At 39.4% G+C, this 27,495-nt stretch overlaps 1 protein-coding gene across 1 annotated transcript; it reads right to left on the bottom strand.

Annotated features, from left to right (window-relative positions):
• Nucleotides 1-2,534: 2,534 nt before the first annotated feature.
• Nucleotides 2,535-13,423, bottom strand: LOC139718434 (C-signal-like). The gene is made up of 5 exons (XM_071629909.1): nt 13,295-13,423; nt 12,115-12,166; nt 8,552-8,745; nt 5,067-5,216; nt 2,535-2,765 (listed from the first exon to the last, which is right to left on the bottom strand). The coding sequence occupies exons 1-5, from the start codon at nt 13,421-13,423 to the stop codon at nt 2,535-2,537; spliced, it is 756 nt and encodes a 251-aa protein (XP_071486010.1).
• Between the last annotated feature and the right edge of the window lie 14,072 nt (nt 13,424-27,495).

Raw genomic sequence — 27,495 nt, 5'->3', positions numbered from 1 at the left:
ACGCTGACAAGTGGCATGACCTCTTACCCCCTTTTTATTCTTTAATATTCTAAGAATTCATCTTACCTATGAATAAACTTGAAAAGACATGAGGAGAAAAACAACGACAAAACATGAAATCCCTGTCAGATACATTGGCTGTATGCTCTTTATCATTATCAAGTGAAGAGTTGGAAAATGTGTGCAAAAGAGAGAGAGAGAGAGAGAGAGAGAGAGAGAGAGGGGGGGGGGAAGAAGCAGATTTAGAAGGAAAAGGCGGTGATTTGGTTCAGTCGGTGCATGGCGGGTCTGCCTCCAGGTCTAAGGCATCCAGATTCGATTCCTTGGTCCCACTGAGTAATGTTGAGTGTAATCATACCGTCCCCTCTATAGCAAGACGCCAAACATTCTGTCCCTCGGGGATAGGATGAGGTCCCGTGTGTGAGAGAGCCACAACTCATTAGCTGGTAAAAGATCCCGCTTCATTCATTCATCGCAAAAAAGCAGGGTGATATCTCGGTGAAGATTAATGTGCTACCCACCTACCTACCCACACAAAAACAGTGCGATTTATATCTTCAAAGCATGAAGCCTGTACTTTAACAGAAGAAGAAGGGTGAAAGAGGAGGAGAAGGATGAGGACGATCGAGCAAAGAAAAAAAAAAGCAGAAATGGCTGCTTTCAATGGCTGTACTCCAAAGTTTTTGTTACGAACCCTATTAATAGTGGCTGGGAGATTTATCACAATTATAACCAGCTATGTGCAATGCCCAAGCTATGTACATGCGTTACAAAGCTACCAGCATGATGACTACTAGAGGATGTCGTCTGCAAAGCCGATTTGGCTGTTAGTTAGACAAAGTAGTAAAATAAAACACAAGGTTATAAGGCACAGTCAGGCCTGAAATATAACAATATAGTCCATGTGATCATTAACCTTGCAATTACACATCCCAATACTGTATATTGATTGCTATTGGTGGTGATGGTGGCGTATTCCCATGGTCGAGCATCCGGATATTTATCAGCGGCATGACTGAAAACAAATACAGGATCGGCATATTATAGGCTAACTTTGAGACAAAATTATCTTCCCTAATTGGCTTTGTAAGTCCATGAAACTATCAGATATGGTACATCTTAACAATTCTAACAGCCACAAGAAATGTTCTTAACAAATTGCAGAAAAATGAATGTAGAGGGATGATTCTTCAAACGCAGACGCGACTCCCGTGTCGTCTAGATCACCACGTAGATTCACACAATGCATGCATGTTTGCATGCACTGCATTCACACCAATTCGCACAATAGGTGAACTGTATGTTTTCACTTCAGCTATACCGGAATGACCCGATCATGAGAACAGTAAACAGTTGTTATTGCTATTTGTTTTTGTTGAAGATATTAATGTTCTTGTTAATGGTTGTGAGTTGCTGTTATTCATACTTGTTATTGATGATAGTTGTTACTGTGGGTTTAAGTTATAGATTATATTGACGGTTGCTTTGGTTGTTGTTATTGTTTTTATGACGCTTGCGCTGAGGCACGCAGACTCGCATCATGCATCATTGGAAGCCTGTAGCAAGACTATACCAACATTCATCATGAGGGAGATTCCAAAGGTCGACCAGCTTGTATCTCACATGCTCTCTATAGTGACAAAAACATAAGGCTCAAATTAGGAGCGTTTTTTTTTTCATAGTTCTGTTATCAGGACAAGAAGAGATTTATCTGGGCATAAGTTTTCAGGAGGCAGAAGGAAGGAGACAAGGCTTCATCTGCGGAACGATGAAACATAATATATTTTGTATCATATTATAATAAAAACAAAATCAAGCCCTTTGTGTGATCGTACGCGGAGCTGCATCGGTTCTAAATCCTGGAAATAGATGTGGCAACTATCTACCATAATCCTGGAAGTGTCTCGATTAGAAAAACTAGTGTTGGATTCTGCCGGCTTTGTTATGATGATTTCAGTATATTAGGCGTGTGAATGGACCCTGGTAAAGGTAAAAAATGTATCAAGATTTAATTGCGACAATTACGGCTTCATTGCAAACATCATGACAACATAATTGTCTCCATTAGCCAATCACCTGCGTTTCGGGCTTTAACCATATTATAGCAACTACACTTTTAATCTGCGGATGACCACTGCGGATGATATCTGAGGTAAATTTTGCAAAATGGCGCTCTGTTCTCATCGAGGGTCTTTGGAAGCATCGTTGAGTATAAAACATTCAACCACCACCTTATATCCCTGGCAAACATTTTCCCCGGAGCCTTCTTAAACCTTATCTATTCTGATCATTTCTTTCGCGGGATTTCCCACAAAGCTGTTCGTTTGTCCTGAGAAAATTCAGCTGATCAAGACAGTTTCATTATGTATACGCGAACTTTTGGCCCAAAAATCGAGCAAAGTTTTATTTCCTTTCACCTTCTTCTTAGTCTTCTCCTGTGGCTGGAATTCGATTCGCAAAGCGCTGTTTGTTGCTCGGTCCTGCGAAAATATTGTACGTTCTTCGAATCATCACTACCGAAGTAATGACTGACGTCAAAAGTCGTAAAAGGAAGCAGGCACTGTACTCCTTATGAGTTTTCCGTGGCACTGGTCGTCGGCGCTATCAATGATGTCGAGGAGTTTCTGGACCGATTCCGTGGTCGACTGGATGGCGAACGGACCACCGGTGTCAGTGCGAACCCAGCCGGGACAAAGGGACATGACCAAGATGTTGTCTCGCTTCAGCTCCAGGCTTAAAGATTTGGTGGTCATATTCAGAGCAGCCTGCGGAGATATTAGACAAAAAACAGAAAAACCCACATGTAGGCTATGGGCAAAATTGCTATAACAGTGCTGGGTGAATGACCATTCTCCATAATTTATTAGTCTTTAAAACTTGATGGGCATTTATCGTTGTTGGCAGCCCTCAGAGTATACATTCTTTTCTCGGAAATCGGAAGCAGGTTGACATCTTGGTGTCGAGTTCTTCTTGAAAAGCGTGGAATAGATCTATACGTGTGACAAATTTCATCATCTTGTGCCTTTGCCGACCAAAAGTTAACGAGCGGGCATAACAATTAAAAGACTTTGTAGAGGAAACAGACGCCTTCCCGTTATTGTGCAGAGTAACCCAGAAAGAATTTGTGCTCTGGAGCAGACACCTTGTCCTGCTTCCATGAATTTGGGATAAACGTGACTGGGCTGGTGAGATTACCTTGATCCCCCAGCTGAATGACACTTAAACCCTAGAGTTTGCATGACTGCTACCAGCGAGTGTGACAGGAAGTTGTGGCCGAGGGTTCAGTAAATCTAACAAACAGAATGGCTCTTCACTTAGTTTTGTTTACATTTATTTGCCTTTACCATATTCATTCCTTTATGACATGATTATTTTCACAAGGTCGAGAAAATATACCGCTCATTGAGGGAAATTCTGGGCAAATTTGTTATTCATCTGTTTTAGGAGTGCAATCTCTATTTTTGAAGGACATTATTCTCACGAGAACGCGTCGTGCGTTTCCGAAGTCACCAAAATGACTTACCGCAACATTCAGATTAGTTTTAGAATGAGTTTTAAAACAGGGGGTTGCAAGCGCAGATCATCTACGATTTGATAGTCAACATATTTTCGACAAATATGTTTTCTTGGACTGCATAAATAATTACAAAGTTCAAATTTTTCACGCGCGGTAGTCACGCACGCACTGTAGGATATTCCTTTTCAGATGGATATTGATCATATAGCGCGTGAAAACAAAAAAAACGCGGGAGTCTGACGCTCATCTGAGCACGACAGCCGCTGTTACATACCCAAATCTGGCAATCCACAGATTTGTCTAAAAGGTAACCACAGCCTTGCCTGGATAATTTCTTTTTATGTCAGACTTCACGCCTAAAATCTTTTAGATAATGCGTTTTGACTCAATAAGCAAGAAACCTATCGGGGTGCTGACGCCCCCCCCCCCCCCAAAAAAAAAAAAAAAAAAAAATCAACACAAATTCTACCCTGATCCCGCTGCCCTGTGGTGCATATCCCTGGATGATTTGTCATTAAACGAACTGTCCCCATCTCTTAAAAGGTTTCACAAACGTTCTTTCACTATGTGTCGTTCTTTTCTGCAGTACAAGAGAAGAGATCAAATCTTGTTCGGCCCTTAATTAGCAGCCCTGCTCCTAATCAAAGACTTCCAACATGTATCTTTATGATCCCATTTTTGTGCTACCACTACCGCCACTGTCACGAACAATGGAAGTACTTCAACTAGTATCGTAGTAACGTGTCAAAGTATATATATATATATATATATATATATATATACTTATGGATCCAGAAGTAGTACTGGCTGTACTACTTCTGGATTCAGAAAAAGAGGATGTTCAAACAGATTTTGACTTTGAAACCCTGCCCTCGGGTCCCTAAAGATCACTGAAAAATGATTCCTGTCAAGTGTGGTTAAAATCTGATCTTGCATGTTGAAGAGAAGAAAAGAAATTCCACAATCATCAAAGACTTTCTCCTACACTAATTGCACAACGCTTCAAAATTATCCACTGTACAACACCCAGAGCAGCCAGACTCAATTAAAGGTACCGTTTATCATTGGAAACAGTGATTAAAAAAATATTCAAGTTATCACACTTGATGCAAATGTGTAGGTCAGTCATCACAAAACATCCTACCATACAAAAATTTTGCAATAAAGCCTACAAGAATTTTGCAATAAAGCCTAAAAAAATAAGGAGATAGGCATTATTACTCTTTTTCTCAACAAACCATTAATGTGGACTGTTTATTCTAGAAACAATTTTGTCAAAACTACTCAACAATGATTATTTTGCTTATACATTTTTTACATTGGTTGTTTCTATCCCTAACTCACTGTCACATTTCAGAATTATTTAGAAGCACTAAAGCTGTTTTTTTTTTCATCTATACAAATGGTTGAGTAGCTATTGCGATGACACCCCTCCCCCTCAAAAAACAACAACAAACAAACAAACAAACAAAAAACAAGCTAATGAGTCACGTCGTACAGTAAAGAGAAGGAGAGAGGGAGATAGACGGATATGATGGTAGGTTTTCACCTTGCTCTCTCTGAACACGGCATATCCCCCCGACGCATTGTTCGCTATACTTCCCAGGGAGGACGATATGTTGCACACCGCTGCTCTCTCGGCGCTCATCGTTTTGACGGGGCTGCAAGTCGCCGCTCGCTTGATCATCGGTAGGAACAGCTGTGGGACAGAAAACAGACTTTGTCGTTGTTGTTATCGTTGTTGTTCCTTTAACCCTATAAAGCCCAAGCTATTTGACCCTTTCCAGGCCCGGGGGAGGGGGCACATTGTGCCCCCATATGACTTCTTCATTATATGACGTATCACCGTCATATTTGGCACATGGGTAGAGCAACTGATACTCTACATGACCCAACATTTGAAATTTCTCAAGGTCACCACTGAGAACGCCATTTACCAAAATATTCAGAAATACATAGGAAATATGCTAAAATCGTGTTTTTTCATTGTACATATATTTCTTTATCCCAAGTACTACGTACGTTTTTATTTCATACTAAGTATTTTTATGCTTGCCACAAATTAAAAGCAAGTCAACCTTCACTATCTGCTATGGTTGAAATTTCCCATGGTCAACACAATGCTATTCATTACAATATTTGGCTTTGGTTTGGTTTGGTTTGGTTTTATTTCTGCCTTTTTCCAAATCACACATAACAAAAGAATAGAAATATTTAGAAATTAACATTACACGACGCATAAGCCAGCAAACTGTCTTACAAATAAATTCAAAGTACATAATTATATACACACACTATGAACATGACAGTATTCGATATATAAGACGTGTAGTATAATATCACACACAAAAATGTTCAGAAGCGAATCGTTGAATTAACAGTAGTATATTATGTAAATAATGATTGATCATTCATTCAGAGTATGTCATGTCGTTACAATAAACGAATTTCAGAAAAAAAAATAAAAGAGGGGGATTTAAATAAATTGATTTTGTAATTGAGCATTTGTAGTTATTATAATAACAGGAAAGCAGGAGACCGCGATCATAAGCAGCAGCTTGACATGGATCGAGGCCTCGGGGTAAAACTCGAAACTTAAATTCGATTTACATAACTGTATGACGGACGTGTCTACGACATAGAATCAATAATCAAATCCAAAATATCGTAGTAATTTGTGAGGTCAAAAATAGAGGGAAATTTCAAAATAGTTATCGTTTATTTATTTACATTAGACATTCTTTACTTTAATACTGTGCTGAGGTGAGTGCTGTGCTGTGCTGTGCATACCATGAAATTTAACGTTTGGGTAAATAATACATAATTGGGTTTGTTTCAAGTGTATTTTTTGTCACTTGTATATCTGTTACATAATTTCTGTTTACAATATCAATTTTAATATACAGCAAATTACTAAGCTTCTAATATACCAACATAAACTGTTTATTTAACATAAAAAAATCCCCAAATTTCATGTCCCTTATATACTATTATTTTTCGATAAAAGATATTTTTTCATAAGTGCCTTAAAAGAATATAATTTAGTGGTTGCCTTAATTTGCTCGGGGAGATTATTCTAAACGTCTGGTCCATGGTGTCTAATTGACTTGTGAGTGCTATCATTAGCTTGGGATTGTGAAGATGATCATCTTTGGAATGTCGAGTTGGGTAAGCGTGGACGCTGGAGTTCACAGTGAATAGGGTGTGGAACGAGGAAGTGAGGGTGTTAATATAAACAAAATATAAAACCAATGATGTATTGGATAGGATAGGTATACTTATTTGTATCATATAAACAAATGATACTACACACAAAGTTTGTGTGAAAATGACGCAAAATATAAGGGTAGAGTCTGTGAAAAATGCTGCATTTTCAATCATTTCTATTTCTATTTTATCTATTGCTTGATGCCTATGTGATATGAAATTTAAGGAAATGATATGACGACCATTTCAGGGTTATTCATGACAATAATTTCTTCACATCTTAGTTCACCAACAAATTACAGACAAGAAAACCCCATATTTCATCCATTTTATATTGTAAACTGAAATTAAAATATAAAAAACAAGCAAAATCTGACAGACACGTTTGTCAGTTTATATTTGACATGGTAACCAGCAATATCGGACATAGCTTAATCATATATCGAAATGTTTGCAATAAGATCATAGGAAAAGTCACGAAACTTGGCTGAAATCAGGTCAAGGGCGTAGGAGTGGCAAATGAAGACATGGTGAGGGCACCATGAGTCCCCACCCCCTTGGGCTTTTATATAGGGTTCAAGGGATTGTATAGTATCGGGGGAGATGATAATTGGGCTTTTAACTTTTTGTGAGATACCAAAAAAGCACTTATGAAATAGTACAGAGCATACCATCTTATGAGGAAATCAAAGTTTATTAGACCAAATTCGGTTTTGGAATCGCTGAGACATTCAAAAACAAAGTAAAACAAAGCGATCCTAATAAAAGGTGGGTCGCGCTTATAATTTGGAATGCTCTTTTTGTTTGGATATCTCAGCCATTTTAAAACCGATCTTCATCAAATAAACGTTGAATCCCTCTTGGAATTACATGCTCTTTCATATTTCATGAAAGGTTCTTCATTGTCTCACCAAAAAATATAAGAGACCTTAAGTTAGGTCTCAACCAAAACTATACGCTCCCTTTAATACAGGTGGCAGAGGAAATGGCAAAATGGATGTCAATTTGTATTTAACGCACATATATTAGTGTAGCACCTCAATTTTTCTCTGCCTGTTGTAGCCATTATCACCACAAGCCATTACAAGTGGGCAATCACGTCGTTTAGGGCTGCGTGACTATTTTAAGTCCCGCGAGTATACTCGGGCAGGTGTCTATATACGGGAAATGCATGTCTTAGCAAAATCAGTCCGTCCTCAACGTTGTCGTTCACTTCATCCTCAACCTTCCTCATTATGAGTATCACGTGACCATGGACACAAATTACAAATGGCAAGGCAACACTGGCATCCTTACACACAAACGTAAACAAACAAACAAACGTAAAGGACAAACAACGTGCGTAATGATCAAACCTTTGCACTTTGTGTCTTATAGGCCTACTTTAGTGGGATGCCGCATCAATTTCACCAAACTAAAGAGCTGACATGGGTTTATTGTGAATTGAAAGCGGAGTTTAATGCACGACACCGATAATCATTGGCCACCTTTTCATTTTTTTTTTCATTTTTTTTTTTTTTGGGGGGGGGGACTCTTTACATTCAACTTCTAGAAGTCTAGCATTGAAGTCTTGAAAGGACAATCAGCGATGGCTTTGTTTTGTTTGTTTTGTTTGTTCTTGTTTGGTTGCTTGTTTGTTTGTTTGTTTGTGCGTTTGTTTGTGCGTTTGTTTTTGTGTGTCACGATCACTCCAGACATTATTAGTGACGCGTGGCGAAGGAATGTGTTCCTCACAATAGATAATTTCTGTCGTTCCAACGGCATTTATTTTCAAATGATTCTCTCCTTTTCATACTTAATACACACATAACTTGTCAGAAGACTTACGTCTGTGACCCTGATTGGCGACACGGTGTTCACATCGAAAACATCGGCGATTTCCCGTCGAGTCATCGCCCCGTACTTGATGGTTGCACCTCGATTAATTCCCGCATTGTTGATGAGCACGTTGAGCCCGTTCTCACCAACTATTTTATGCACACACTCAAACGCTGCTGGGTAGGTGTCTTCATTCTGTACATCTTAGAAAGACGAAAGATTTCAAGTAAACTTGACTACAGTGTGACATGCCTGACATAGAAGGCTACTTTACTGCTTATGTGGTTAATTGAAATGGCAATTGTTTGAGTAAATGACGTGGCATTCCATGCCAAGCCTAGCGTTAGATATAGACATAACTGTTCTTTTCCCCCCGAAGAGTGAAGAGAATGTATAGCGAGAAACAAGCAACCAGTATGTCTACAAATAAAAATACTAAAGCATCGATATTGAATATACATTTTGACTACCCTTCAGGTTTCCCTAAAATTTCTGATGACTAATGGACTGTTTCTAAATGCACTGGAGAGATCTAGACAAGGGGTGGCAATGCCCTAGTGGAGCAAGACAACATCAGTTAAGGTGCTCACCGTCCATTGTCATGATTTTTCAATAACAGCAGTTTGAATTTTTAGACTAAGAGTGGAAAGGCTTATTTGAAGGCAAACAGGTACAATTTGATGCTGAGAAATCGCCAGGGCAATGAAGTCACTGCCAGTTATGCACTGGGAAACCATCCGCCCAAGGTTAGTAGTGGAGACAACAGCCGCTGTCACACTGGCAAAACTTCGAGATCTTAAAGGTCGCGTTATCTTAAACTTCTCGATCTTTTGCCAGTCTGACCGCGCCTATGGATTTCCCAAACAATCTGGGAACATCTGGAGAACTTTAAATAAAGATATGTAAATATATGCATATGTAAAAAACGAGCGTGCAGATATAGCGGAATTCAGTTGTTTAAGTATGCCTACATTCGTTTATTATGTAATTTGTAACTGCTAGAAGGAAATACATTCACTGTAAGGAGTTTAAAACCATGTAGAGCCTTCAATATCCCGCCCTTGGTTTCCCAAACGATTTTCAAGTTCTGTGGGCGACGGAGACTCGTAGCGGTCAGGGAAAGAGATCCATAGGGTTGAGGATGGGCAGATTTTGCTACAACATGCATTTCCAATAATAGACACTTGCCCGGGTATACTTGGGAGTTGTCCTCATAGGGTTAAGAGGGGTGGAATGGGAGAGGCTATGGGAGGATCGCAGCTAGAATATCGAGTGGTGTCCATATTCAAATAATTCATTGCACCTACCTCTTTGAGTACACTAGTTAAACTTTGGGTGAGTTAAAGAACTGTTCTAGCTCTGGTGCAGCCGAGGAATTCTGGACCATTTTAAAGTTAGTCTGGAAAGACAGAGTTAAATTCTTAAGCAAATTGATCAAAATCTCATTAATCGAAAAAAAGTTATGAAATAGTGCCCTTTCGCTAATTTTCATACAACAGTTTTTGAACAGTCAATATCAATTTGCAAATGAGCAAGTTAAGCCGTTTCCTACCAGGTTCTTGATTTGCATTAGACACTGCGCAGGACTCGCCATAATTATTTGTTGGCAGCGGATCAAAATGGGATGATAGGGTAAAAAGGGTAATCAGTGAAGTTGAATTAACGACTTAAAAGGCCGGGGTTATCCGGTTGAGGGAAATTATCGAATGAAGAGCAGTTCATGGGTTAAGATGGCTTCATGGATTAAGATTGTCAATGTCAAGTGGAATTAGCGGGTTAAGAGGAGTTGATGGGCTAAAAGGGTTTAATGGGTTATGAGGGGTTTAATGCATTAAGAGGGGTTAAAAGTCAAAGGTGGGTTTGGTTAGGAGGGAATCTTGACCAAGAGGGGTTTATGGATTAAAAGAGGTTAGAGCCAATAGGAGTTAAGAAGGGTTTATGGGTTAAGTGAGGCTAGCCAATGCCCCAGTTACTGATGTCTGAATTGAATTGTACACACGGGTACTATATTATGAAAACATAATCAACCCTGTCTCTATACTTTGCTTGACTCTCGCCTTACAAAACAACGATTGAATCGCATGACATCAGTGGTGTGTCTAGGGGGAGGGGGGGGGGGGGGGGGGCAAGGGGGGCACGTGCCCCGGCCACGCGCCACTCCTTGGGGGCGCCAAAAACGAAAAAAAAATGAAGAAAAAAAAACGAAGAAGAAGAAAAAAAGAAAAAAGGGGAAGAAAAAGAAGAAGAAGAAGAAGGAAAAAACCTCGCCCGGACCGGGGGGGGGGGGGGGGGGGGGGGGGTTGCAGAAAACCAAATCAAACAAGATAAAAACAAAACATGATGATGATGCGAACAAAATGACAATGTATATTGTGTTCACACATGTTATTTTATATTTAGCAGGCAAAATGTTACACGGAGCAGCGGCTGCAATTTCTTTCGTTCTGAAGCGATCGCCGATTGGATCAAAGGAGGGCGCCAACGGTTTCGAACATGGGGGGGGGGCGCAAAAAAAAATCAAACAAGATAAGAACAAAACGTAATGATGACGCGGAAATATACAAATTTCGGCTCACTCGCTCGTACTAATTTAGAGTATTTTTTCAAGTCCTCTGTTTGTTGGGTATAAATCGTTATCTATAAGGCCGTCACTATTTATATCGTGATTAGAATTGTAAGATTTAATAAGCAAAAAATGACAAGAATTCCATGTTTTGTAAGCTGAAATACAAAATTTTCGGCTCGCTCGCTGCGCTCGCTCGCCTAAATTTATCAAGGAGAAAAGAAAGAAAAGAACAAAATGTGATGATGATGCGGAAATATACAAATTTCGGCTCACTCGCTCGTACTAATTTAGAGTATTTTTTCAAGTCCTCTGTTTGTTGGGTATAAATCGTTATCTATAAGGCCGTCACTATTCTTGATTAGAATTGTAAGATTTAATAAACAAAAAAAATGACAACAATTGCATGTTTTGTAAGCTGAAATACAAAAATTTTCGGCTCGCTCGCTGCGCTCGCTCGCCAAAATTTATCAAAAAAAGAGGAAGATAAGAACAAAACGTGATGATGACGCGGAAATATACAAATTTCGGCACACTCGCGCGTAGTAATTTAGAGTATTTTTTCAACTCCTCAGTTTGTTGGTATAAATCGTTGTTATCTATAAGGCCGTTACAATATCTTGATTAGAATTGTAAGATTTAGTAAGCAAAAAATAACAAGAATTCCATGTTTTGTAATCTGAAATACAAAAATTTTCGGCTCGCTCGCTGCACTCGCTCGCCAAAGTTTATCACAATTTATTACATTCAAATCACTCTCAAAAGACCCCTTTTAAGTGCTTGAAAAAGCATATAATTTCATGGAAAAAGCATAAAGTCCCTACCGGGATGGAGTTGGGGTTGAACACTTTTTCAGAAATTAGGGGCGTAGATTTCCGCGCTTGCCCCGGGCGCTGTTTTCCCTATAGATACGCCACTGCATGACATTCAGGTGGCATCAGATTATCCTATCACAAACAACACTTCAGTTGGGGATTATGCCCCCTTTCTAGTACCTCTGGTCACTTACCTAATTCCACGACCCTCACGCAATTGTAGGCTGCAGCGAGCTTCTGAAGACCCTGCAGATAAATGAAAAAAAAAAAAATAAAGTTAACAAAATAACCTCATTTTTTTTTCATCAGTATTATCAAGGTACCATGCACTGGTACAGAAATCAACGATCTGCTCTTAAGAATGCCTAGCCTTTTGTCAAGGCCCCCTCGCTGTAATGGGAGAGCGAAGCGAGCCCAGCCGAGTGCAACAGCGCGAGGCAACCCCACACGGCTGGACTCTCTTCACCATACAGCGAGAGGGCCTTAACAAAATTTAATGGCTAATGAATGCCCAGCTTATGCTTGAGCTCAAGGCAATACAGTATACTCTGTCAGAACAGAGAGGCGAGGTCACCACCTTGGTCAAAACAATCCAACCACATTTCAACGTGATGAATGGTTACCTTCTAAAAAATATATACTAAAACCCCACAGATAGCCTGCCAAGCGCCTGTTGTGCGCGTCCAATAAATCGAATTATATCGTATTACTAGTATACTTCAGTCCTGCAGACCCAAACACCTACAGACCCATGCAATATAAAACTGACATTTCGATTGCAATATGCGTATGTTTTATTAGATGTAAAGAAATGAAGTCATGAAACATCTCTATGATTTACGGAAATTACACTTACAATATCACTCATCGTCTCTCTATAGTAAAAGATAGGTGATCCCCATTGGCCATTCGATGAAATAGATACATGATATTGACAGAAAGATAAGCATATCATTGATTTCGTATATCACCTAGTAGGCAGGCGCTCAGATAGCTGTAGATTGGTAGATATTAAGATCACTGGGGAAAGATGTATGAAACACAGACATATGTAGGAAGATATTGCTTCATATATATAGCAGAAGAGAAAGAGAGATCGAGGGAGAGATCGAGAGAGAGAGAGAGAGGGATATATGGAGAGATAGTGAGAGGGGGAGGGAGAGACACAGATCCCAAGACAGATGATGGCTGGTAGGTTTAGTAGGCATAGGCACTGATGTAACAGAAAATAGGTAGATGAATAAAACAGAGGAGAATATCATCCATACAAATGAAATATATAGCAAGAAGATTCCATGCAGAGATTGAGAGATAGTGTAGTGGATTGACAGATGGATGGAATGGACAGAGAGCCATGCAAAGAAAGGATCAAACCTTCGCCTGGTGAGGATTCCTGCAGGAGGCGAACACAACCTGATCCGGCGCCCGAGACCTCTGGGCTAGCTGCCGAACAAACTCGAGTCCCAGGCCGCGGCTAGCTCCAGTCACAAATACTGATCTCATGGTTCGAATTCACAGAAATTGATGACGAAGAGTTATTATCTCCAAGTGTGCTGTATAACCATCAGAACTGAATCACACCACGAGTACACTGCGACAGAAAAACACTGCAGTTACACATCCATGTGCTGTCGCACATCTCTCCGGGGATCCCAGCACTACTGGGCACCACTGAGGACGAGGGCCTCGAGATGTCGGTGGAAATCTGTGTGTCGAGAGAACTAGAAGGCGTGTATTCAATATTATACGTTGTGGGCGGCATAAAGAACAATAAAGTCGAATTCCTCGTAATCACAGCCGTTAAAGCACTGTATGCATGAACCAAAGATAACACTTTATACAGCAGCACAATCTGTCCATCATTTTACTTATCAGATATGAGTGACAATGAGGTACAGGTAGCAGTAATAAAAACAGTATTAGTAACAAGCAACAATAATCTTATAAATAGAATGGCAGAATAGAAGAGCAGAATACAGCATCGTGATTATATCTACCAGGCAAAGTAGAAGTAGAACACGAAATTGTTCAGAAAGTAGTAGTAGTTGTATAAGTAGTATGTAGTAGTAGTAGTAGTAGTAGTAGTAGTAGTAGCAGTGGTAGCAGTTGAATGATAGGCTACATACAATATATAACATAGTGGTACTAACTTAATGAGAAAGTTGAAATTCGAACTTATGCCATTTTCGAGATACGTCCTTTTTGCCTGATTTCTTTGTTTTCTTTATTTCTTTTTTTTTTTAGGGGAGGGGGTTGTTGCCACTGCTGTGGACAGTTCACTCTTTTCGCAATTCAATTATAAGATTTAATGCTGCTCTTTCTCTTCTTCCAATATTCAATGACAAGTTTGAAACTCGATATCTCGTCATTTCCAATTCCGTCCTTCTCGTCCAATTTTAAATTATATGAGTCGACGCCATTCATTGCTTGGGAGTCTTTCTAGCCGTCCATTGTGAATTGATATAAACGCCCTTTTACGTTCAGACGACAAGCCCTAACCTCGAGATTAGGAAACCTCGAGGTTAAGCTCTTGTCCCCTAACTTCGACGTGCGTCCACACGACGAATCTTAACCTCGAGGTTACGAAACCTCGAGATTAAATTCCTGCCCCTTTGAGTGCCTTGATTTTTGTGTCCACACGGTGCTTAAAGCAGAATACTAAAGGAAACGCATATTTTGTTGGATTATTCCCCCATTTCAAGCATAGAGCATGTTATACACAGCGGCCTTTAATTCATCCATTTAGAAAATTGCGTTTTGGAGAACGGCTGCTTAGAAAAATTGTATCCTGAATCATGCTCAATCGGAAGATCCGTGGTTATTTTGGGGGCGTGTCCATGACGTCATGGGATGAAAGGCAAACCCGGAAGTATCACACAACAGCCTAAGCATACCCATGTATGCTCTCGATGAGAGCGTGATGTCGAGGCTCATACCCCGAAATCCCAAGACATTTTTTATCAGAATGTCACAAAAAATGAAATAAAATTGTTTTCTACTTCAAGTCTCCTGTGAAATCACACACTTCCTCGTTTAAATAGAGTCTGTTACGTGTTATTTAGGCCACGAATACAGAAGCTGTCAGGCCTAGTGCCTGTACGATGGTGCTTCGTAGTCGATCAGTCACATGCATGCGCCCATCACCGGCGCGGCCGCGTATGTCGCAGTGCAGTAGCCTCCGTGTATCAAAGAGCGGAGAAGCCTGAGCTTCGTACCTCTTTGATACGTACAATGTATTATATCGGCAGTTCCTCGGTAGTACTACAGCTGTGTATGCCATATACATATTGTACATGTATTTAGCGAGTCTATTTTTTCGCGAATCGGGACTTACCAATAATTTCGCGAGTGCTTAAATTCGTGGTTGTGGAGTACACCACGGAAGAAGGAAATATATACGGAAATAGAGTTAATATTTTCTCGTCTTTTTAAATTCGCAAAAAGCACCAGGTTCGCCAAATTGGCGAAAATAATAATAATAATTAAAAAAAAAACTCGCGAAACATTCGACGTACGTGGATCGCTAATGCTAGATACCACGCAATCAATGCGCGGGCATCGGCTACTGAGTACTCTAAGTCGAAGTCTTGACTAGGCCGGCCGGCCTATCTGGTGATAAAATAAACGATACAGAGCACTGCGATTTTCATCGATAGTGATAAAACTTTGATGGACTCGGTGAAGTAATGAATGGATCGTGCAGTACCTAGCTCTTGCTAGATAGAACCGTGATAGTACCGTGATAGCCCACCAGGGCGTTGTGTGCAGTATACAACCAGAACCAGAACCAGAACCAGAATGCTGATGAGCTGTGAACGAGAGTACGGAGTGAGTGAGCCCGACCAGACGCTGTATAAAGTACGCTGTGCGAATACCTGTCGCGACGTACCTACGTACGTACAGCGACTGGGCTGTATAGGAGTGAGTGTGATGTGATTGATAATACGTAGCTCGACCAGACGCTGCGCTACTTACAGCGACTGGGCTGTGTTCAGTTAGGCCTACTGCTGCTCTAAAGTACGAGATCAAGTCAGCACTAAGCTCGGTTCATTTTCAGTTCAGAATTAAAAAAAAAAAAAAAAAAAAACTCTTACCCATCTAAATTTTGAAGTCTACCTGGTATTGGTCCTGCGTCACCAACATTGTCCCCTGGCCTGCCGTGTGGCAAGGGCTCGTACTGCCAATCTCCACTAAGTCCGTCCGCTTCAACCGGACCGCCCTGGGCCTTCCCCACTAGCTCGCCCGTAGCGTCTCCCTCCTGCGCCCCGCCGTGCGGCTCGTCAGCAACATCTATCTCTCCAACTTCACCAGGGTCATCATCACTAGTTTCATCGTTATCATCACTAGTGTGTACTGTATATCACTCAATTCATCATCGCTCCCACATTCAAATTCCACCAAGAAATCATCCTGATCATCACTGCATGGACTTAACGTACGATGTCGTGCATTATCGAAAAACAAACTTTTAAACTTTGAATGCAAATACTATCTACAACAACTTGTATGATACAATGCATGCATTAAGCGCGCGGGGGCCTGCGGCGTTCGAGACCTTGCGCGATTCCTTTCATCTCATGACGTCACCGGCAAAGCCTCGAAATTTACGCTGTGACCTAGATTTCAGTGGGGTGACAGGTGTAAATTTTCAAATTCCTCTAACTCCACTTCAAAAAGGCCATTTTAAACGGTGTAAACGACAAATTGTTCTATGTGTCCCACTCTTTCACTTCATATATAATTCTATTTCTTTAGTATTCCCCTTTAACTACGAGTGGGGACCCCCCGCGGCTCGTGGTTAGAGCGCTAACCATAAGATTTCTCGTGGCTCTTAACATCGAGCTAACCTCGAGGTTAGCTAACTACGAGTGCGTCTTCACGGTCCCTAACTAAAAGCTCTAACCTCGAGGTTTCCTAACCTCGAGGTTAAGGCTTGTCATCTGAACGTGTTAGGAATGATCTGGCTCGACATGCTCGTGGGGGTTGCCACTCAGGGTTCGCCTTCAGCGAAATAGAATTTGCGGGGACATCCCACTTCGTTCAACTCATTAGAATTTCTTTTCCCTTGTAGCGTTTCCATCTGTAAATATGTGCCACCTCATGTTCAAGGTTATACTTTGATGATAACAGAGTAAACTCAAACGAAAAGAAAGAGATAACAAGGTTACAGACATTTCACGTTTCATATACACATATTACATGCATGCTCATTGTAGTGACATCGGTGGCACAAAGACTATTTATTTTATAATTTACGTTAAGAGCAAGTGGAAAATTGGGGGAAAACAAATGACATTCAATCCTTGTATGATCGTATTTTGATTGAGGCCACAATCACTGTTTGGTAAAACATGTAAAACTTAAAAATTCCCAACTACAACTTCCTTATTTTCACTGAATGTAAGTATTGTGCAACTACTATAATTCTGTTTGTTTGACTTTGTGCATTCAAACAAGATAAACTGGAGCTTTCTTATTTGAAGGGCTTACTTAATGTTACAGTCGTTATTCCGGAGGTTCATCATTCCGGATGTTCGTTATTCCAAAGGTTTGGTATCCCGAAACTTCGTTAATGATTGGTAAATGAAATACGGTTCAATATTTGAAGGTTTGCTAATCCGAACGCGAAATAAGGTTCGCAATTCCGATTTTCGGATTAACGAAGCTTTTCATATGCAGATTAACGAGCCTTCGGAATAGAGAACCTTATATTTCATTTTCGGATGAAAAAACCTTCAAAATAACAAACTGTAACCACTCTAACCGTAACCTATAGCCCTTCCACTTAAAGGCATTATTTACCACTTGCAGATGAAACAGAAACTCAGCTTTAGTGCTTCAAAATAGTTCTAAAATGTGAGTTAGGGATAGAAACAACCAATGTAAGAATTTTAGTCAGCATAATTAATGTGAACTATTGTTCAATATACAAAAATTGAAAAATAGTGATTATGAAATAATTTCTAGAATTAACCGTCTACATACAATTGTGGTTTATTGAAAAAGATAGTGATATCTCCTTATATCTAAGGCTTTATTGCAAAATTTTTATATGGTAGGATGTTTTGTGATGAAGCAGACCTACACATATGCATAAAAAATGTAACAAATCGAACATTTTTTTAATCACTGTCCCCGGTGGTAAACAATACCTTCAATCCCGGACCCTTCCCTACCCCCCCCCCCCCCATCCCCAGGTACCAAATGCGTAAGAAGCCTGCGCATCTCCGTCAGGGCATGAATTCCCCATCTGTATACTGTTTCTGTCGCATTGCTCTTTGCACACAAAATTGTTCCAGGTCATTACATGCTCCTATCATCTGTCTTCAATTTTCTTCATTTTCACGATCTAAGCACATATCAATGTCACTAAATACCCATTATTTTGATAAATTATGTATTGATCTAAGTGAGGAGCGAAATATAAATTTAGTTATTATCAACTTCAAACTTGACATTCTACTTTGTCTCCCCTATTATTATATTTGTGCTAATTACCCCAAGAACTGGAATATTCAATCTACGATCGATCAAAATACAGTGACCCATTTACTATGATTATTTCGTTCCATACCCAACCTATGATAACATCCATTGATCTTCAGTCTCCTATAACGTATTACACATTATTTCTCATGAAAATAACAATAGATTACTTGGCTTTTACCCACGTAAATAGAGAAATACAAAGTCATTTCCATTTTTATCTAATCTCTGTAACATTGCAGAGAAAGAAAATAACTATCAATAGAAAATACTATCACACGCCATCAAAATATCACGTTATCCACGACAACAATATTACAAACCTCGCGGGTTTTAAGCTTTACAAGAACTGATGAAGCAGAAATTACGCGTTTCTTTGTATTTACTTTAAAGTGTCAATTAATAATAACTAATACATACATCTATAAACTCAGGTGGATATCCGTTGCAAAAACAAACAAACAAACGAAGACACAAAAACAGCAACCCTTAAGATGTAATGAAAACTTAAACTTCCCGATTCCCTTATCCAATGTTCCTTTTAAGAACTGCCCTCTCCTATACCAGTGTAGCAACAACCCTCGAGCCCCCCCCCCCCTGCCTGCCTTCACGAATAGAAGCTGCAATCAGACAAATATGCGTACATTGCTCTATATACATTATCTACATTCTCTTGCCACGCCCTAAAATAACTTATTTTTCTGCATGTCGACGTTCCCGCTAGCTTTCAATGATATATGATTCAAAACAATAACTGAATAGAATTCTTTTAAAAGATTTTGTTATTATGCACTTGAATTTTGGAACCCCATAATTTTAAGCAGGCCAGAGTTTAATGGAAAGATAACATAATTCAAATGCATTAAAACTGCACTTTTATAGACAAGAATATAGGGCTTGATAAATTATTAGATTATCCCTTTTTTGGCGGGAGGGGTAGAACCGGCCTTGCCCTATAAATGCTTTTTCTGTTCTACTCGACCTTTATACTCGTCATTAAACAAAGAAGATAAAAAGGAAAAACATTGAAAAAGATCCATGATACGAGCGTTTTGATGACAAAAGGTATTCTTACTTTTGTTTGTCACTTTCGAATTATGGAGCATTTGATGGTTCGATGATTATGCTGAATTTGTTTTTAATTTGCAATGTGATACTTTTTGGCAGTGTAAGCGCACCTTTTTTCACATCCGGGGAATTTGTCAGCAACGCCTACACTCTGTTTTTATGATGCGGTTTTGACTCTAAAATACAAAGCAATGATTATCGTTTTGACTGATTAATGGTATTTTTCAGCTTAGTCGACAGTAAGTCAATTTCATGAATACGAACAACAGGAGGTACCAGTCATCCATTTCCTTATACGGATATGTATATGATCTGATTCACTACTTTCAGAATGCATTTCCGGTGTCCTTCCAAATGAATTAAGAATAATGTACACTATTACCACCGTTAAATACACGCATTGACAGAGAAGCTCATGTATAGTACAACGCGGCGTTTGTGAAGCATATTATGTACGAACACTTGAAGTTAAACAATATCATTATGATCGCGATTTAAGGAGGACATGTTTTCCATACCTTAATAAAATTGGTCTGATAAACTGACAGATTTACTAAAAGAAATGAAGAGACATTGCCAACCACTGGCCGGTACTATGAATGCACATAACCACTTTACTCATCGAATGAATATGAAATGATCTTAAATTATTAGATATTCCCTGTTTATACCCTCTTCAGGGCAAACGCTGTTCTTCAAGGGGTTCCTGTCCTCATGGTTTAATACTGCTACCCACTTACTATCATTCGTACTTTTGATACAACCAAGTCAAGAAATAGTTACTTTAGAGGGTGAAACGGTTTGCCCAACAATCATTATCATAAATCCGGAATATCTGTCATATTACTACACCAAAGTACTACCACCCTCAAGATCAGTTCTCTGAAATCTGGTCCCACTCCACTAACGAATTCACATGATTTAGAACTGAAGAATACGTACACTTATTGAAGTTCCAAGAAGCTCAAATAGAAACTGGTGTATGAATCCAATACTTTGAGGTTTCCTGCGAGTTCCTTCTTCGTCACGTAAGAAACTCTGAACACAAGACCGTGGTCTACCCTCGCGAAAAGTTAGATAAGCAAGAGACTTCAGACCGAGGACATGCTAATAATACAAGTCAAGTGAAGGTAATTCTGCGTACTGAGTTGAGGCTCGTGATATTGATTTTTGTAGTGGGCGGCACGACGTGAGCGAAATAATGTTCAAAAAATCTTTTGCCAAATTCGATCCGTCAGTATAGTGGAAGAAAAGAAGAAGAAGAAGATAAAGAAAAAAAAAGAAACGTAAGGGAAGTGAGACGACATTCCAATGTCCAATGTTTTCCTCTTCCCAGACATCATAAATTCATGTTTTTTGTTTAGTAGCAGGTGTTTTTAAGGCAGAAACAGATCGACAAATGCAGTGGCGGATCCAGAGGGGGCGCAACCGGCGCAACCGGCGCACGCCCCCCTTTATTTTTTGTTAAAAACGAAAGAAATAAAAAGAAAAAAAATGAAATGAAACCCGGAGGTGGCACCAGAAATATTAGTTGCGCCCCCTCCCCTTTACAGAATTCCTGGATCCGCCCCTGCAAATGTAATGTCTTCCTTCAGTCTGGAGGTCCCTTTAACAATGAAGAAGCCATGAAGTCCTGAATTGAGAAGTATATCCACCATCAGGATGGGCCAGTTTACTTTGTTAGTTGTCTTTTCAAAGTGACTCTTTGTTGGCGAATGAATGTCTCAAAACCTTGTCATGTCGCGGCTTTTACTTCTTGCTTTCGTGGTTTCTCTACCATTGCTGCACGGGAATATTTGAATACTGGAATAGACCCGACTTAAATCGGTTTCACAGAATATCGAAAATACTCGTACGTCTGATCTCCCGTCTGTCCGGACGTTCCTTATAAGATTGCGTATAATATAAAGTCCCTGTACGTGCATGAGCCCCCTTTGAAGTGCATTTAACAAACTTAATCGTGGCAGTAACATCAAAGTTGGACATACATTAAACATTCATGAAATATGAGAGTTTCACATGTTTACACTAAGCTAGTTTAAATACAACCAAGTAGCCCCGACAGTATGCAAATGTAGATGAAGGAGTGATGATGTCATCAACTTGCCGTTCCCTGGTCTGGGCACCGTGGGCACACAACTATAGGAAAATCACTTTTTGGGCAATAATCTGGTAACTATAAGCCCTTACCTCAAACATGCTGACAAGTCACCATTGATTGGCTAGTACAAGGCTACAAAGTGAAGGATTCACGTTGCTCTTCTTGACTCATTTGCAAGACAAACGATATTTAGTATAGACACATTGCAGGCCTACATATGCAAGTCAATAGAAAACTTGGGGGAACAATAATATTTCCATACCATAACATGACTGTTATTATATTTTCTCTTTATTAAAGTTACTAATAACTTGCACAAAGAATGGAATCGCACGTGAAAAGGAGTGCATTGACGTACAAGGCCGAATACTTAATGAACATGCAATATTGGCAAAGATATTTCTCCCAAACTGCAATTCACAGACAGGAGCAAGTGTATATTTTGTAAGATTTGAATTCTTCGGGAGGGGCAACAAACTAAACAGGGTATGATTAAACACTTCACACAGACTGTCATCAACAACCGAAATCGATGTTGGAGATACCACCTTGTATGCATAGTAATTCACAGGATGAATTGGGAAGAAAAAGAACACTAAAACGTACTATTCACGGTTGCGCACTCTTCTTCGATAGCGACTTCGAGAGGTTTTTTTTTTTTTCCACTACTGTTTTATTACACCATATTTCAGCTCAATAAGTTCGTTGCAAAGTTCGAAGTACGGTTCAAGGCTTGGCAAGATTCCCAGAATCATGTACTCATTATCATGTATCCTTGTCGATCATCATAATTATGTACATGTATAATCCCAAGTATAAAAGTGATATCAATACCTGCAAATAATCGTCTTTCCCTCACACACTAACAGAAACTGTAGCCAAGGCTATGACGTGATATTTAATGTGAACATTATTATCTACAGCCATCTTTTACTTCTCTGAGGCTACATATTTACCTCATTCCACGAGATTATGCAGTATCTTCTAAGGTGTAGTTAGATATGCTAACAATATAGCTTCACTGATCTCGTGTGAAATTAAAGCTGTGGAAAAAAGACATTGTACACACATAAATACACACACAAAAAGTACAATATCTGTGAGTGATTGGATCTTAACGTTGAAATGTGACAAGCATCAATAACATCACAGAATAAACTACTTTGGAAAGTGTTATTATTAATAGTGTGGTGATATTTGTTTTTATTATTTTAATAGTGACAGCATTATTTTCCGACTGAGCTTTCTTCGACTGTTTCGTCGAGTCTTGTGAACAATAGCAACAAAACTGTATTTTTGTAGTCGTTGTTCTATGTATCTTGTACTGAATGTTATTGTGTGTATATCATGTATGCCGTCTTATATACTGAATTCTATCGTACTGCTAGTAACGCTTATGCACTTCGCACTTTTGAAATGTCCAAAACAAACTTCATGTATTTTCTTAAATGACAATAAATTATCTCAAAACTTGTGTCTTGAAACTTCATTTCACTGCTCTTTCGACAACAACAACAAAGTCCAGTTTTTGTTTGTGGAGGCTTTTCTTTTCCCTTGAGTCACCATACAATGTCAATGTTGCATAACTTCATGGTTAAACAAGGGAGGTGGAAAGAGACCCCTGGTAAATCAGTGTCCTACCAGGGAGGTGGCAGAGATCCACCCACCCCCCCCCCCCCCACCTCCCCTGGTCTTCACGAAGCAATTCACGAGTTTGTATGCAATATCAGAGAGGTGGAACCATTTCCACCTCTCCGATTATGATTATACATAACTGGCGGATAAATGATGCACGGAAGCTTGAAGTACAACAGGTCTGTGTTAAAAAAAAAGAAGACAACAACAACAACAACAACACACACACACACATACCGTGCAGCGTTGGAGAATATAATTATATGGTTGTCCATAGAACTACGACTCTAGGGGAATTCCATGGTGAGGCGAAGAGCCAAGAAAATCCTGTTGTATGAGGTCATCGTGAATTCACGACGAACAGTCAAGGTCCCGGGATGAATTACAAAAGAAGGGGGCAAACTGTTGACTGTCTGTCATACTACGTACAACATCGAGACCTTGAAGCGTATAGCTATAAAAGGTCGATGGGACCTTGAGCGCCAACTGTCCATGAATAACTTGCGTGATGAGCTTGCCGTAACATCAGGTTCGGAAGTAAGTAATTACTGTATGCTTTGAGTGACCCTGGTATACTATGGCTCTGTGTTTTGCTTTGTTTTGTGTTGCTGTTGTTGTTATTGTTGTTTTTCTAACGGGCCTTTGGATTCATTGCTCTTTCTCCAAAGTACATTCTGATTTAAGGGAGACAATCCCGACACATGCATGCGAAGTGTTTGATTTAAAACGGACGTTTCTTCGAACCCATTATAGAAGCTATCATCGTTGCATGAAGATGAAAACAACAAAGCCCCTCCTAGAATACTGATGATAAATTTCAATGATGAACATATTAAAATGACAATGATATTGATAATGATAAGGGTCAATGCAAATAAGGGGTCAATGGTAGACACTTCTTACAGTGCTATTACTGCCCTCCAAGAATAGCACGCCTTGTTATGATTGATACAAAGATAGGTCCCGAGTTCGAATCCCGTGTAGTCCTTGTGTGTGTGACCCTGATCTTTTACCCCCAATGTCCCTCTTGATCCAGGCATAAATGACTACCCGGCAATCACTTTAAGTTCTGAAACTCTGTACCCAGTATAACCAATTTACAGTTGTTCATATATATTATGTAAAAGTCTGAAAATCATCAGGAGGTCTCCTTTAAAAAGCAAAGACCAAGGTGATAACAGAGAAAAAAAAACAACAACAACACACAAATTGGAATTTGTCCAACTTCGTACACATGGTACTGAGCCTATTTTCAAGGGTGCTATCTCATACATGTACTTTGATATTTTGTAGGTCTATAAATATTAGGGAAATTACAGTATGCGGCATTTCCTCCCCTGTGATGTAAAATGCCAGTAAAGGGTATAAATTAGTTCGTTACATGAAGATTATTAGTGCGAATAGAAGCTAAATCTTTATGCTATAAGGAAAAGTATGTAGTATTGTGTATATGCGTATAAATCTATATCTACACTATATGCATATACAAGATAAACTTGCAAAGAAGCGGGGGTGGTTAAGAGAGCATTGACTAAACCAACCATGAGCACTAAGCCTATCCCCCCGCCGGAGCACCTCCATCCCAAACACACTAAAAACGTCCTTGCATAAATTATGATAATCGTTAGCGCAGTTTGTATACATCATCAGTGATGACTTCAATGACAATATAGCTACCAATACACTATATATACGACGTTTATATAGCAGTAACTGTTGTACCCGGTTGGTTTCAGAGCTCATTACGCTCGAAACCATTCACGGCTCGAAGAGTTTAAAGGGATGATAATATAGTATTGGCGGAGATGAAAATTGCATGGGCTTTTAAGTTTTTGCGAGATATCAAGAAACCACTTATGAAATAATACACCGCATACCATCCTAAGAGGAATTCAAAGTTTATTGGATGAAAATTGGTTTTAGAATGGCTGAGACATCCAGAAACAAAGTAAAAACAAAGCAATCCTAATAAAGGGTGAATCCCATCTTTTATTAGGATCGCTCTGTTTTGGATATCTCAGCCATTTCAAAACCAATTTTCATCAAATAAATGTTATCCCTCTTGTAATTATATGCTCTTTCACATTTGATCGGAGCAGGGAGGTGAGACTCACCTCCCTGATCGGAGGTTTCTCATTATCTAATCAAAAATGTTAGAAACCAGAAGTTAGGTCTCAACCAAAACTAAAGAATCCCTTTAAGAGCATCAGCTAGAAATTGTTCATTGAAGCAATTTCGTTTTATCGGTCGGGAAAAAGAAAAACACCCGTCGGATGATAAAAGCGATGAGCTATCAAAATGAATTCTTGGGGGCGAATGACAAGCTTCGTCAGTCTCGATTCAAGTCATATAATGGGAGACTCGCTGGGTCAACCTTATTCCATTAAAAAGCTTAAAGGGACATTCCAAACAATCTTTATAACTCGTTCAAAAGATATGTATTTTTAACATTTCTGTGCAGTCACTGCAGGATGAGAAGACTACTGCCGTTTATGACGTCACATGCGTAAAACGATATAAAGGAAATGTTAGGAAATACCACAAAATTCCAGGGTGTTTTTTTTCTTCAAAAGAGTATATATTCCCTCAAATTGTTACTGACTTATGTTAATGGTAAAACGTGTATTATTTCCCCTACTTTCTGAAAGAGACAAAAAGTGAAAATATGTTGAATTGATCTTTATAGTTCCTCTATATCGTTCTAATCATGTGACTTCAAAAGCTGTAGATGTCTTCTCATCCAGCGATGGCCGCAATGAAACTTCAAAGATTCAACTTTTTAAACAGATTGTCTGCTTTTCCTCAAATTTTCACTGATTTGTTCTACCATCATTGCTGCATTCTCTCAATCATCGTGTATATCAAGGTAAACTTGTCCTTTAACGCGAACACTAGAACTTGGACAGATACATCAACAAAAATATAGGTCTATTATTTAAACATTGAAAAATCGACTTCAAAGGCATGGAGATCCATGGGTGTTTTGATTGGCTTGAAGTCATGTTGCTGGGACCGTTCCGATAAACTATTATTTTCTTTCGGGGGGGGGGGGGAGTGAGGGTTGGTCGACTTTAAAAAAATGAAAACATTATTGTTGTTGTTACAATTACACTGACGAAACGTGACGCGATATTTTCTTTTACTGGCCCCAAATTTTGGAACTCTCTCGATGATAGTATGAAACAAGTTTTAAGTTTAAACACATTCACATTTAAACTGAAGAAGTTGTTTATGAATTCTTATATAGACACAGTGGCGTATCTAGGGGGGGGGGCAAGGGGGGCACGTGCCCCGGGCGCCACTCCTTGGGGGCGCAAAAAACGAAAAAAAAAAAACGAAGAAGAAGAAAAAAAAAAAAAGAAAAAGAAAAGAAGAAGAAGAAGAAGAAGAAAAAAAATGTCGCCCGGACCCCGGGGGGGGGGGGGGGGGGGGGGGGGTGGGGGCAGAAAACCAAATCAAACAAGATAAAAACAAAACATGATGATGACGCGGACAGAATTACAATGTTTATTGTGTTCACACAAGAATTCCATGTTTTATAAGCTGAAATACAAAAAAAAAAATTCACACATGCCATCGTTAGAAGGCAAAATGTTACACGGAGCAGCCGCTGCAATTTCTTTCGTTCTGAAGCGATCGCCGATTGGATCAAAGAGGGCGCCAACGGTTTCGCACATGGGGAGGGGGGGGGGGCGCAAAAAACCCCCACCAAATCAAACAAGATAAGAACAAAACGTAATGATGACGCGGAAATATACAAATTTCGGCTCACTCGCGCTTACTAATTTACAGTATTTTTTCAAGTCCTCAGTTTGTTGGTTTAAATCGTTATCTATAAGGCCGTCACTATATCTTGATTAGAATTGTAAGATTTAATAAGCAAAAAATGACAAGAATTCCATGTTTCGTAAGCTGAAATATAAAAAAATTCGGCTCGCTCGCTGCGCTCGCTCGCCAAAAATTTATCAAAAAAAAAAAGAGATAAGAGCAAAATGTGATGATGACGCGGAATAATATACTAATTTCGGCTCACTCGCGCGTACTAATTTAGAGTATTTTTTCAAGTCCTCAGTTTGTGACTATAAATCGTTATCTATAAGGCCGTCACTATCTTGATTAGAATTGTAAGATTTAATAAGCAAAAAATGACAAGAATTCCATGTTTTGTAAGCTGAAATACAAAAAAAATCGGCTCGCTCGCTGCGCTCGCTCGCCAAAATTTATCAAAAAAAAGAAGAAGATAAGAACAAAACGTGATGATGACGCCGAAATATACAAATTTCGG

Source organism: Diadema antillarum, unplaced genomic scaffold (genome assembly GCF_040938485.1).
Source record: "Diadema antillarum isolate AM-2024a unplaced genomic scaffold, OU_Dant_1.0 scf00000008, whole genome shotgun sequence".
Lineage (NCBI taxonomy): Eukaryota > Metazoa > Echinodermata > Echinoidea > Diadematoida > Diadematidae > Diadema > Diadema antillarum.
This window is presented reverse-complemented; position numbering and strand designations above follow the sequence as displayed.